The 13,977-nt window shown below is 34.5% G+C and overlaps 1 protein-coding gene across 1 annotated transcript; it reads right to left on the bottom strand.

The window, feature by feature from the left end:
• Window positions 1-3,754: 3,754 nt before the first annotated feature.
• Mo25 (calcium binding protein Mo25) lies at window positions 3,755-13,646 on the bottom strand. Its single transcript, XM_085955579.1, has 6 exons — window positions 13,314-13,646; window positions 13,115-13,231; window positions 11,114-11,256; window positions 7,367-7,535; window positions 5,468-5,737; window positions 3,755-5,381 (listed from the first exon to the last, which is right to left on the bottom strand). The coding sequence occupies exons 1-6, from the start codon at window positions 13,440-13,442 to the stop codon at window positions 5,202-5,204; spliced, it is 1,008 nt and encodes a 335-aa protein (XP_085811705.1). The 5' UTR covers window positions 13,443-13,646; the 3' UTR covers window positions 3,755-5,201.
• Between the last annotated feature and the right edge of the window lie 331 nt (window positions 13,647-13,977).

Here is a 13,977-nt window from a genome sequence, read left to right as displayed (position 1 = left end):
GTATTTGTTTTAATTGAACTAAGAGGCGTATGGATGAAATACAAAACTGCATTGAAGGTAATAATTAATGGTTAAAGGTCTTATTAAGAAATGCTATAAAAAATGTACACGTTACTATGTTGACGTCATTGCGTAATGAAGTGCGCACAGGACATAATGCAAATGGCTGCTTTTATCCTGTCAGTGTGACAGCCATATTTTTTGTTGGTTAGAATCATCATTACTATAATATATGTAATATAATTATTATAATTGAGAGCCGCGTTAATTTTGTAGATTCTGCAAAGCATTTGCGAACTTTAAAAACAGGTCCATTGTGGATTTTGATCCATAGTCTAGATGCAATGCTCCCGTATTTCGATTATTCACTAAAGATGTCATAAAAACTGCAGTATTTCTCATGGGTAAGATGGATTTACGTAAGATTAGGATAAAATACCTACAACCCCAAAGATACTGCTTTATATGGCATTAACCCATTGGTTAGAGTTTATTTTTGTACGTAGAATACAAAATTGACTTCCATCAATCAAATATTAATAACTCAAAAAATATGTTTGAATCATTTGATTTTTTGAACATACATGTAAAAGGATGCTCTAATATAATTTAAAAGACAGAAAAGAAAAGAAATATATTTGAAGCGAGATAGGGAGGTTCAAAGTTCAATAAACAAAAACCTTCATTTATTTTTCTACAGAATTTTAAGTTTAGTGCTAAATATAAAACCAATTATGTCCTAAAGATTTAAAAAACTGCTTGTATTATATAGCAGTGCTCTGCAACTTTTTCTTACCCACACACACCAAAGGTCTTACCAGAACTCCGCGGCACACCATACGTAAAACAATTTATACACCAAAACATGGACCCCCACATCTCCAGGCCAGGATCTTTGGCGGCCCCCCTACCTATCGCTAAGGTTAAAAGACTGATACTGTTTGACGTATAATTAACGGTACATATTGATTGTATGTATGTAAGCGATTTTTTTGTTTTTATTAATATTATATCCACATGAATTATGGTTAGTTGTCGGGTTAAGAATAATTATTTGTTGAGTATTGACACAATAATAATAAAATTGTATTCTACAATCGCATATTTTAAAATACAAACACTGGTGTAGTAATACAGCGCCGCAGGCGACTTTTTTCACTATTAAAGCAAATTTGCAATTTGTGTTTATCTCACTTATCTGGTTGACCTGCCACGCTGGGTCCCTCCCTGAGCCTGGGCCCCCAGGCTAGAGCCCTGTCAGACCCCCCCTTGTGGGGGCCATGCACCAAAATTACATTGGTTTATGTTTTTTATTTGATACATAATTAAATATACATAACACACGAGGAAGAACTAAATATACATATTTCCATGTATTTTTATTGTCTTGCTTGTTTCAATGAACGTAAAAGTTAATAAACCTATATTTTGACTTAATGTTTGAAAGAGCTGAGAGACTACTTATTATTTTTAATTATAACTTGGCGGAACAATGGTAGTCCGCGGAACATAGTTTGGGAAACGCTATATTATAGGGTAATCTATTTTCATATGAAAACCCATAAAATATATGCCGTACTTTTCGCATTTCTAGCAAGTGAAATTTCGCGAATTTATTCCAAAATTTTAAAAGTTACGATTGTATCTAAAATCACTTCCAAGGTTTGAAAATATTTTAACAGATTTTCATTCTTAACGCTGATAAAAAAAAAGGTTAATAACCTTGATATTATTAGTTTAGAAGTGTTTTCTATCACGGAAACGTGAATACATAATTTTATTCTGTGCAGGGAATTGTTTTACGAAATATTCAACTAAAGATTCAATCAACAGATGTCACAAACAGAAAATTAAAAAAAAAATATTTAAAACGCTGTACAATTTTATTTTTTTGTATATTTTTAAAATCCAATATTTTATACTGGTTGGTAAGAATCCCTGCCATCTAATATATTCACCCTGTAGCGAACAACTTACCTCTAAACACATTTAAATCCAGAAATCTTCAATAAATGCCCTAATATACTGAAAAAAAAAAACATTACGAAGTACATGTTCAAACATGAGAATTTCTCATATTTGGTCGCAAAATAAATCATGCAATTGGAAGTATTCTGCATTTTTTCAAAATATCATGTAAGATAGTTCATTGTAAGAGAACTGTAATAAACTAGGCAGAAGTCTCAAACACACTGGTCATTATTGGACTCACTGGACATCAAAATTGTCATAGGCTGATTGGTATAATATAAAATAAATGATAATAATATTATTATATAGAGATCATTATGTAGATCCCTCTTCATTCCCTGTCAGCTATATCATAACAGAAATGAAGTTAGCTGCGAGAAGCGAAACTGTGTGGCCACTCGATTTCTTAATAAATATTTATTGGGTATACTTTGTCCGATATTCAATTCTATTATAAAAACACTAAAGTAGTAAAGAAATTATTTATAATTTATTATTAACTACCTATTCATATGTAATTATTCAATTTATGCTGTGCATTTCAGACACTAATTCCACACTTTTTGACAACTTCAAATTTTTTAATTATTACATATAAGGGAATAAATATTTAAAAAATTGGTATAATACTCATAATACTGACGTGTGACGACACTAATATTTACGTTCATGCATGCAAATTGGTATTATTTAGATTGAAGGTAATTTGATGTTCTATGCATGCTCCTCAAAGACTGCAATGTGTGGATAGTGTTTGTTAGTTTTTAAAATTTATTTAAACCCTGCCTCATCCAAGCCATAGTAGATAATAGTCATCTAAAATTATGTATGGTTTGGTTTAATGGCATAATTTTAGATATTTTTTTGATAGAATATTTTTTATTGGTTATGGTTTGAATTAGGCAGGGCTTAATGCATTTTAAAAACTAACTAACACCATCTGTAATATGATGTGTGTACTTAATCTTAATCCAATGAAAACAAGTATGACTGAAAAACTGTGCACCATTTTGTCTATAGTATGCCTAAACTATTATGGTTAGGTTAGGCAGAGTTTAATTAAATTTTAAAAACTAACCAGCAACACCTGCAAATTATACTTGAAAACAAATAGGTATGACTGATAAAGTGAAATGCTAGGAGGTATTAGAATGGTGGTACCGGTAGGCCACGAATTTTTATCAAAGAATAAAACCTTAGAAACATTATTTAGAAATATATTAAAAGTAGATATATCATAAAGACTTGTATATCAGTTAAGAATGTCACCATGATTACAAGAAATGGCAGTATATTGTGTATAATATATTAATTTATTTAGAACAACCGGCCGGACTAAGTGTAGTAAGTGTTGAGTACAGCGTGTATACATGCTCATTTTCTGTGGCGCTTGTGGCATACATCCCGTTAACAGCCTACCTCACCACTGGTAGGTATGTATTAACCTTTTCTATGCATCATGATATTACTATGGCAGTATCTGACAGGCCGCAGATTTTTAAGGACACATGTTGAATGTAGAGCGAAGCTCATACTACTAATACAGTAATACCGATAATTTGTGGCTTAGTATTTCATAATTATTCAAACAGATGTTGCTGTGTGTTTAATTTTTTAGATTATGCAAATCAATCGACAGTGGGTAGTAATTTGAGTTTAAAGTCAGACAAGATAACTCGTGAAATTCGTATATGTGGCCTATCGATCACAGCCTCATAGAGCAAGAAAACTCACTGAAGGCACAGAACCGGTTAACCGGTGCATTTGTGGAATGAAACATCAGTTAAATATTTAATAAATATATTTTATTGGTTGAATTATAGTTTACACTGTTACTTCCAAAAATGTTTTTTTAATTGCATTTCGTTAGAAAATAACACCAAACTATCGATGAATGCTGCAGATAAGGTTTGGTCATTACATACTGAAAACATAAACCGCGTATGTTGATGTCTGACCACCGTTGCAATAATTCAGTACATTAAAGTGAACGCAGCACGGCATCATACTACAGAATAACATACTGATGAAATAAAAAGTGTGCCTTTATTTTGGAATCCTTTAAATTATAATGTAGACATTTAAATAAATATATAAAAATTTACATTCCTTAACCCCATAAGCCCATAAAAATCTAAAGCCAAAAATATACATCTTATTTAGGTTAAATCCTATGTTTACAGATTTATGGAAAACTTTTCGATTTGAATTACTCCATTTAATTTTCATATAAGGAAAGCGAATTTGAATGTTAGCTTTTTCAGTCGGCAATGAAAGGAAAAATAATGAACTGTTTTTATATTATAATTTCCGCTCCGGTCGGCGGATCTGTCATTGTAAGTTGATTGCCGTTTAATCCCATTCTATCATTTTCTACGACAACTGCGTAATTATTAAAATATCTAAATTAAGTGATTGTTTCACTATCTTTTACAAAATATCGTACAAATGGAAAACATGTACAATTTTCACCATTCCATCTTTACTAATTGTCTTATTAACTTACTTTTCCTTATACAAATAAAATTTTGTAAGCACTCATCGTGATTACATTCTCGAAGGCTCTCATTCGTCAACAATACAAGTTTGTAAAATATTACTCAACGGATAAGTATATTATAATAATTTTAACTCAAGATGGCTGGCTCTACTTTCGTCTAAATGTGCACCTAAAGAAAAGTAGCCATAAGGTATGTATAATAAAAAAAAAACTAAACATAAACTAATATTAAAATATTATTTGACATTACTATTTTTCGCTCCCATCTTTAATGCGGGGCGATATATTTAATAACCAGAAATGTATGTATAATTTATATTACGAAGCAGACTAGGTTTTTGTGAAGATTGAACCGTACAAATCGTTTTGACTGGCAAAATTCACAACAAAAGAAGTCAGCTCAGTTATCCATACAATAAATAAGAGGAACTTATTTCATTGAAATAATAATTATTTCTAAATAGAATGTTTTATCAATCATCAAACATGAAAAGTACGCATAAATAAAAGTACCCGCGCGAGCGTGACGCAACACGACGCCGCGGGACCACTCATTTTACAGTAGAACTAGGTCCTAGGATAACATGAAATGAAAAGATGAAAAAGATGTCTCGCATAAACTTAAAAGTATGTAACTATATTTTTAATATCATATTCTATCAATTCAAAGGCATTTTAGAGAAGGTAAAGAAGGAAGGGTATGTTCATGTTTTGCCAAATGCATTGAATGTTAGTGGTCTGACGGTTTCAATTCTTTTATCTGTTTAATTAGATAAGCTTTTTCATCATTAAACTGTTCGTCCTCGGAGCGATCGGTGTGAAATTTTGTAAGGAAGTCCACTAATTTGTCTTGGTTACGGAGCAAGATATCCAATATCGGCTTAGGTTTATTGGGATTCGCGACAAACACCTGAAAAAATAACTCGATTAACATCTAGTAAATTTAAATAATTGCACAATGAATGACACAGGATAATGCAATAATTGTGATCTCACCTTAAACACGTGAAAAGCTTCAAACTGAATGTTGCGAGATTTTTCTTTCAGCATATTCATCATTAGTTTCAGATTGTCCGGGTTCGAAATATACCTCGTCATGACAGAGAAATTATGTCTATCGAGTAACAGCTCGCCCAGAAGCTTTAAACTCTGTCTTCGGGTTACGTAGTTTTCTGAATTAAGAAGGCGTTGATAGTGGCCAAACACTTTGTCATAGTTGGCTTCCAAAAATTCAGAACACAGTAATTTGTGTCTAGTAAGAAGTTCCTGCAAATCATAAAGTCAAATCAACATTAAGAATTAAGTTACTCGCGCAGGCGGCTCCATAGTCTAAATATTGTGACTGACATCAAGAGCATTGCGTCTAGTGTAAAATGGAAGTATTCGCTGTAAGTGAGGTCATAGGCATATACGTGAAAGAGCTGGGGAGGGTATTTTTAGCTTCCTACTGGCCATGACATGTCAGCCATAATATAGAAGTCACATTGTAATTTTCATTTGATATCACACATGTGATTAAGTTGTTTTAGAAAAAATGCAAGTCAATGAATTTACTACCTACATATTTTTGATAACAAGTTACTACGCTTTACTAATTTGTAAAAAACCAAGTAGAACACATTTTTTTTAAACCAAACAATTTTATTTTTCAATATAATATGTTGCCCTCTTTTAGGGCAACAACACACACATTGCGGTGATGATATCCTGATTCGCCGAAAATTTCTTCCCATCAAGTAAAAGTTTAAAATTCATGTAAAGGAAGGTGGCATTGCCAAGCCTGGGGAATACGGTGGATGAGAAACAAATTTATGCAATTTTGCCATTGCGTTGGTTGATTTGTAGGACAGCATGTCGCCCTGATGAAAGAAAAAGTTTATGTGCAACAATATTGGCTGTTTTACCTTCAACTCGTCTTTCGAATGATCCAATAACGTCGCATAATAATCCACCATCTTGTCTTGCGCTTTTCCAAGTAATCAATCATAATGAAACAATAGTGACTATTACCTTCCAGCTGACGAAATCACCCTTCTTTGGTGCACTTTCACCAATCCCTGCCCATTGTTTTGATTGCTGTTCGGTGTGTAGTATCAGATATCAGATCAAGTTTCAAGTCATAGACCAATGGAAAAAATCTTTGTAATGCCCATTCCATATTTGGTGAATGTTCAACAATCGCAGCACCCATCACGTAGACATAATATTTTCATGACAGATATTGTACACCCATTCACTTGAGATGCCACACTCTCAGTATCTAGCGTACATACACTCAGCGGTCTTTTATTACAACACTGGCATTTTTTAATGATTCTTTCCGTGATCACCTCAATTCGCGTCCGGAGTGCTAATCATCTTCGGTTGCTAGTATGGCCATGTTTCAACTCATTTTTCAAAAAATAAACAGTTTTCAACGCTGGTGCAGAGTCCCGCTGAACTTCACTGACTGGGTTTTGATCTGCGTGACTATTGTTTTTTCAAATAGTGTTTTCTGATGGCACGCAACTAGTTTTTTTTCCATTGCTGCGGCAAATACCGACGTGTACATTTCAGATGGCTGTGAAACGTTACCTGAGTGTCGGACATTTTGATAAGAGTAATTTGAAGAATGATACTTGTCAGCAGTGATTTTACTTTATAAACTGTGGTACCGTCTCATAGAAATTTAACAAATTTTTCAAACTAGTCTTCTATTCTTTTTTAAGACGCTTTCACTCCGTAAAGAATACACATTCACAATATCAAGGACGTAAGAAAATTAATTTGTATTGCTCCACGCCACAGAATACAATGTCATTTTGATACAGCTACATTATGATGCTTTAACATGTGAATGTGAAACATTAAAGACACTCCTAAGTGAATCGAAGAGTAATGTAACATTACGCTCACCTTAAAAGTAGAAAAGGCATCTGAGGCAATATCAAATGTTGAAACTTCAACATATCTGAAGAAATTGAAGAAGTCTTCAGAGTAGAGCATGATTTTGGCCAAAGCTTCGTACCTCGCGCACTCTCTCAACATTGTTCCACCGTTCAAGGCAATCTCTTGATGCTCGTACCTATAACAGCCATTAACTTACTATATTTGCATCGAGATCATTTGCTTAAGAATTCAGATAACACGAAAGAAAACAATGAAAAGTGTTAAAATATAAGAACAGTGGCGTGCAATCCATAGAGTCTGTAGTTACAGGGCGGAACAGAAATAACTTTTACACAACACTTGTCATATTAAAAAAATGCATTTTCATCTAAAATTCAATGTGGATCTTAGGTTGGGAATATACGGGCAGCATCTTGCTGCTGCTGCTGGCAGCAAACGAGCTGCTGACGAAGGCAGCTCATATTGCTGTGATTAGCAGCAAACGTGTCAGCGTGAGTGCGGTCTCACCGTTTTCTTATCAAAATCTTTAATATATTATTTAGCACATAAAGTAGCCCAAGCATTATTTTTAGCAACCGTGTAACTATATGTCCCTAATAATTTTTAATATTGACTCTACGTGCTCATCTTTCCCATGGGTATTCTTAACTTAAAGTCAAATTGTAAATTCAGTTAAAGCACATTTGAATGCATGGCAACCTTAGTCTTGGGTAACTGCTACTGAGACATTCCCAGTCAAAAAAAAAAGATTCACATCCAAACGTAGGGCCCGTGATATGCTCGATTAAGACCAGATATGGTGCGGGGAGGGTGTGGTTCAGTGCGGCCATTAACTTCAATGTCACATGATATGATTCACAATTAGATTCCAAATGCACTCATAGTTTTTATGTCACTTATAAAAGCGTCTGTGTCAAAATTATTGTCATCCATCTTTGGTAAAAACTCAGATTGGAATGACGGTGCGCAGAACTAGGCGGGGCGAGAGATTGTTGCTATAACGGGCAGCCAGTGCTGCGAGTGTATGTTTGACACGGCAGCAAATCGACTGTCGCAACTCGGCGGTTCCGGGCAGCACGTTTGCAGCAGTGTGTGCGTCCAGTATGAGTTTTGTATGAAAAATTGGGGGTTTCCGAGATGCAACTGCCGGCAGCAGCAGCATGATGCTGCCCGTGTATTCCTGGCCTTAGCCCGCCTCCTAATTAATGAGAAATGTGTGCATGTGTTTACAAGTGTGAGAACATGTGAGCATATGTGAGAACATATGTGTGTATGTGTGAGAACATGTGTGTGCCACTTAAAATAAGGAATAAAATTGCATATTCAGTTCATTTTTGGAAATGAGTGACTCATTTGTTTTTGACATTTTTTCATTTACATTATTTACGCACATGACACATGTACTCAATTTAGGGGATTATGAAAAAAACCAAAGGAATTTGTGGATATCCCATGGCTCTCTATAGATGGCCGTGGGACACTTCGTCAGCTGAAGAAGAGGAATACACGTAATCCTTAAAGGGTGCCGCGCTATTATTTACTCTAGGAAATTTGACCGAACAAATAGACTGACCTAACTAGGAGAAAATTTGGCTGGTCTGCAGAGAAATGTGGATATTATTTGTATTTTTTAATCCACAGTAAACCGACCCAGAAAAATAAGTGACTTGGACGAATGATTGCTGCAAGATGCATGAAATCATCTCAATCCTGTAAGACGTGTGCTAGCTGCATTGCACATGTTTTTGCGCCTGTCGTATATCGTCGCCATAGATGTCAAAGGAGTCAAGCCATAAATTTGGCGAAAATGAGTTAAGTACACAAAAGCATTCTAAAACCATCAAAGGTGCTGTGATCAATGGTTTTGAGCCACAAAACTCTTTTGACTACCACACAAGTGTGCCTACTGTACATTTCAATATTCAGTGGTGAAGAGATATAATATCTAACACACATAACTTCAAAAATACTATTTTTTTTAGTTATTTATTCAAAATAATAAAAAGATAACATCACAAAGTATCTTTTATGTTCAAAGTTTCACCGTTCTATCTTTAAAAACAAAAAAATTCAATAAAGGTGATGCTTACGGACGTATTGAGTTCAATATATTAGTTGAGTTATTAAGGGGGGTTTAGTGTATTTTATTTTATATTGGTTTTGCCGCAGCTACTCTCTCACATAACAGTAAAAACATAGCATACCACATCCTTGACCAGATCGACGCTAAGAAAAATAGAGGAGGAGATCTATGCCTTCAATGGATCCCATCGCACATGGGTATTGAGGGCAATGAAAGGACGGATGATCTGGGAAAGGAAGCTGGCTATTCAGGGGTGCCATATAAGTGGATAACAGAAAACCTGGACTGGAATGAGGCAATAAAGAAAATGTGCCAAAGTATGTGGATAGATTTTCACCATAGGAAATCATTAGAAAAGGGAAAATGGAGTAAGTCTATTCTACCATCACCACGGTTGGTGCCCTGGTTTGTAGTCTCCTTTGAAGAGGAACGAGCTTAAGTTAATAATGAGGCTAAGAAAAGGGCACACAATGGGCAAAAGATTTGATGTCCTCATGGAAGAAGCGAATAGCAGCTCTGCGATGAATCTGATGTTTTAGAGGACATTGTACATATAGTAGTACAATGCCCTAAATATGAACTTCACAGAGTACAGCTGCGAATTGCGGATATCTATGAGAATGTCAACGAATTGAAAGGTGCCCTGGCGATGGGTAAGACGGAAGAGCTTAGCAAAATTGTAAAGTTCTTTAACAGAATAGGAATGAGGACCTAATCGGCGGATCCCCTTCTAGAAGAGAAGAGGCGATGTGACAGCGAGTCGCAGTCAAAGCCTCGGTAAAATAAAAAAAAAATTAATAAAGCTTTTATAATTTGGTTACAATTAATAATTTTATTTTATTAACTAGGTGCATTTTATGTTTATTGATCACTTTTGGAAATATATTTAACACTTTAAAAAATTCGTTTAGTGGTCCGCGGGATTTCAAATTATGAATTTGTCTGTGAAGTCCTAAAGTCTGGCAACCACTGAAAAGGGTCAGTAGGTAATAAAGTAAATTAGGCAGGTGACTTTATTAATGTTGTTGATTATTGTCACGACGCGCTGTTTCCAAAGTAGTTTACACATACGATTTTGGCTGAGTTTGTCTCTTTGGTTCGTATACTTAGGTACAATGAATCTAGTTAAGCGTGTAAAATTAACCGGTTTTCGGTTATTTAAAAAAGCGCGCAGTTACCCTGTTTGGATGCCCTAATCTCAAACAAAAGTCACCACACGTCACTGGAAATGATATTATATACATATAAATAACTACACCGAGTGATCTAAATAAATCCTATCGTAAGGAGTTATGAAACAACTTATCTCTAACCTCATTGTCATGCAAGTGGAATATATCGATATTTAAAACAATTTGGTTGAACACTAAAAGCATGTCAATTCTGTACCTTGAGAGAAGAAATAATTTTACTGATGATCCTGTTCTATTGGATAAGCCTGCACGCCAATTAACACCGTCTGTGTTTTTATATATGTATGTCCCCTTACCCTGTTCAGTCATAGCGCGTCAACTAGCTGCTACATTTTCTATGGTGGAAAGGTCGAAAGACGAGCAGGGGGTCGAATACACCATTTGGCGGTTCTACGCTAGGTGTAGACGGTTGTGAACCCTCTCCACCATAAGGCCGTCTAATTACTACAATTAACAAAAGAGTCAAAGGATCATTACCCAGACATCAAGGTGAAGAGAATTTCGGGTTTAGTACATATGTATTCAACAGTTGGTGATCTTGTGCCAATTTGTCGACGAAGAACATTATTGAATACTTGAGCCACATCTTTCTTTCCTTCAAAATCAATCCGGTTCAGATTCTGAAATGCAACGAACAGTGTTTACATTAGTAATAAATTTGAAACCTTCATTAAATAATTACAAGATAAAAAGAACTTTTTATATACGTTTGTAAATTTTCTGTTGAACCATATAAACTTGACTTGACTAGCTTAAACGATCAAAAAAATTTGTACTTGACATGTCATATTGATTTCCATAGTAACGCACGTATATATTAATAATTTAGTTGCTAGGACCCCAGACCCCTAGCAACCAATAATGGTGTCGAAATAACTTTTCATACAAAACAGAATTACCTGAAAATGATTTCAATTCTACATAAAGGTGCTAAAAGTATTAAAAAAATGCATTGGCATCGTGGCATCTGGGACCCACGACACAACAGGCCAATGCTTAAGCCGCGCGGCCATCGTGGGTGTGAAAAAATGATGTCTACAGACGTCATATTTTTCTAATATGTATTGACCTCATCTTGTGACTGATGTGCTTCGATTGTAACATGGAAGGTGTAACGCAAAGATTATGAAAGGAATCTATTCAGTTTATTGTCATTGAGCTGTTAAAACCTCTAAAGTGACAAAATAAAATCTTACATGAGAAAAAACTGCTTTATAAACACAAAAATAAATGTAGAGTCATCATTCTTTGCTCAGTGAATAAATTGATGTAATGGGAGCTCGAACATTTTTATTATATCCGATATGATGACTACGTACATTTCGAGTGCTTAAAGTCAGACAACGTTATCTACAAAAAAGTGTTTTTTTTTTTTTTTAGATAACGTTATTTTACATTTACGGCTACATGATAGTCAAACAACGTTATGTCAATTTTTTTCTAATTTCTTATTAAATCGTCAGTAAAGTTTAACGCTAACTACATAAGTTACCCTTGTTTTCATATTTTTTAAAAACTATCCCTATAAATTTTAACATCATCATAAGCAAGATAAATGTACAATACACAATAAATTATAAAATATTAACATTAGGTTTTAAATAAACATTTCCCTTGTTGAGTTACAAGAATCTAAAATAACGATTTTTGGCTCTCCTGTAAAGTTGCACTTTTGTAGACAGTGTTGTTTGATACTAAGCCCTCAAATTTTGAGCTATTGCAGTCGTATTAATATGAAATGTTTAAATGGAGGTATCCATAAAAAAACAAAGCTTAAGCACCTGGAGGTATTTTAAAGACTTTTAACAAAGGAATGATTGTTAGCCTCCACCCTTAAATCAATGCGCTCGGTCCGAGCACACATAGATTGAAAAAATACGATATGTAAAATTGACCCAATGAGAAGGTTATAACCCGCGACCTGTTGAACAAGAGGTGAGAATTGTAGCCTATATAACGCTCCACAGCGGGTGTCATTTATAATTATAACTATTAGTAAGCAGCTAATCAAAATTCATAAAATTCTTCGTGGGAGACGGTTTTGTAAAATGAGATTATTTTACTTCCTGGCGACATTTGGTCAGTACAAGAAAAAAGAAGCTGCAATTACATTTCAAGTGATTGAACCTAAAATCGTCCTGCATGACCAAAACCTGACTTCAGATCGTGCCTCGAGCTTCGAGTAATCGATGTCACACAGATATGTTTGGTGATTACCAGACGACACTTAGGTTATGTTCCTGTCCCATCTTGCACAATTCATCATGTCGATATTATACTATTCATCATGATGTGTCACTGGCCTGTAATGGTACTTACCTACTTACATTTTGTGTACTTTTAATGGATGTGTCTTCAACTGATAAATAAGACATATGATTAAGTATACAATCTGCTTAAAAATAAACTAATATTACCATTTACCTTCTTAATCTGGGTGTATCTCGAGGATGAATAATAATTAAATAATATTTTTACCTGGATAAGGAGGAGTAGAAGGTTTGTGTTGTATAATTCTTGAGCCAGCTGAGCAACTATAATATCGGTCTGCGGTTCAACATCAGACGTCCCGTATAGCATATTTTTTATCAACACCTGAAATAATGATCGTAAGATAAAAACAATATTGACAGGAACGTTAGATGAATCACTGCAATTACCAATCACAAGCTCTCACCAGATTTTTACTGACATCTTCTTGCGCCTTCTCTGCTTTTTTGTCTCCTCTTTCTAAGGCACTGACGGCATCCTTCAGAGATCGAACCAACTCTGAAGGACTTTTCTGGGACTTACCGAAGAGAGGCATAGTCTACTGAAGGAATCGAAGCAAATTCGACAGAGGAAACAATGTCTACATATGATAGCACTCTAATATATACATTCGTTTGTCTTCGATTGTTATTAAACACAAACGATGGTGAAAGACAGCTCAGAGAATCGCTTAACAATTTTTTTCCTCTGACATACGAAAATACGCTTACTCTAAATTTCCCAATGACATTTAGGCGATTTATTTATTATATTGTTGGTATACCTGATTGGCTATGGCTATTGTAATGTTTTTACCAATAGTTTATTAGTCTATGGAACATATTATCCCATTTCCAGCCATCTATTTTTATCCAAAACTGAAATTATTATATTTTTTATTTTCTAAAAAATATTTTTTTATATAACATTGGTACCCACTCAGGTATTTAAATTTAATCGGTGGTTGATATAAAACAAATGTGCATTCATTTATAGGTAGGTACCTAATAGTTTTGCCACGTCCAACTTCTGTTTTGCACTTTTCTATTAATGCTGGTTTGAATGACGCAGATTTCACCGTACACTATTAT

This window comes from Rhyacophila brunnea, unplaced genomic scaffold (genome assembly GCF_057557595.1).
Source record: "Rhyacophila brunnea isolate RB1 unplaced genomic scaffold, BYU_Rbru_1.0 scaffold_5, whole genome shotgun sequence".
Taxonomy (NCBI): Eukaryota; Metazoa; Arthropoda; class Insecta; order Trichoptera; family Rhyacophilidae; genus Rhyacophila; species Rhyacophila brunnea.
This window is presented reverse-complemented; position numbering and strand designations above follow the sequence as displayed.

What these genes read in the sequence shown, in the direction of transcription:
- Mo25 (XM_085955579.1), bottom strand. Translation starts at nt 13,442, where the DNA reads ATGCCTCTCTTCGGTAAGTCCCAGAAAAGTCCTTCAGAGTTGGTTCGA. An exon ending in ATGCCTTTTCTACTTTTAAG is followed by an intron (nt 5,738 to 7,366) that starts GTGAGCGTAATG and finishes TATGATTTGCAG; the next exon opens with GAACTTCTTACTAGACACAA. An exon ending in AAGCTTTTCACGTGTTTAAG is followed by an intron (nt 5,382 to 5,467) that starts GTGAGATCACAA and finishes TTATTTTTTCAG; the next exon opens with GTGTTTGTCGCGAATCCCAA.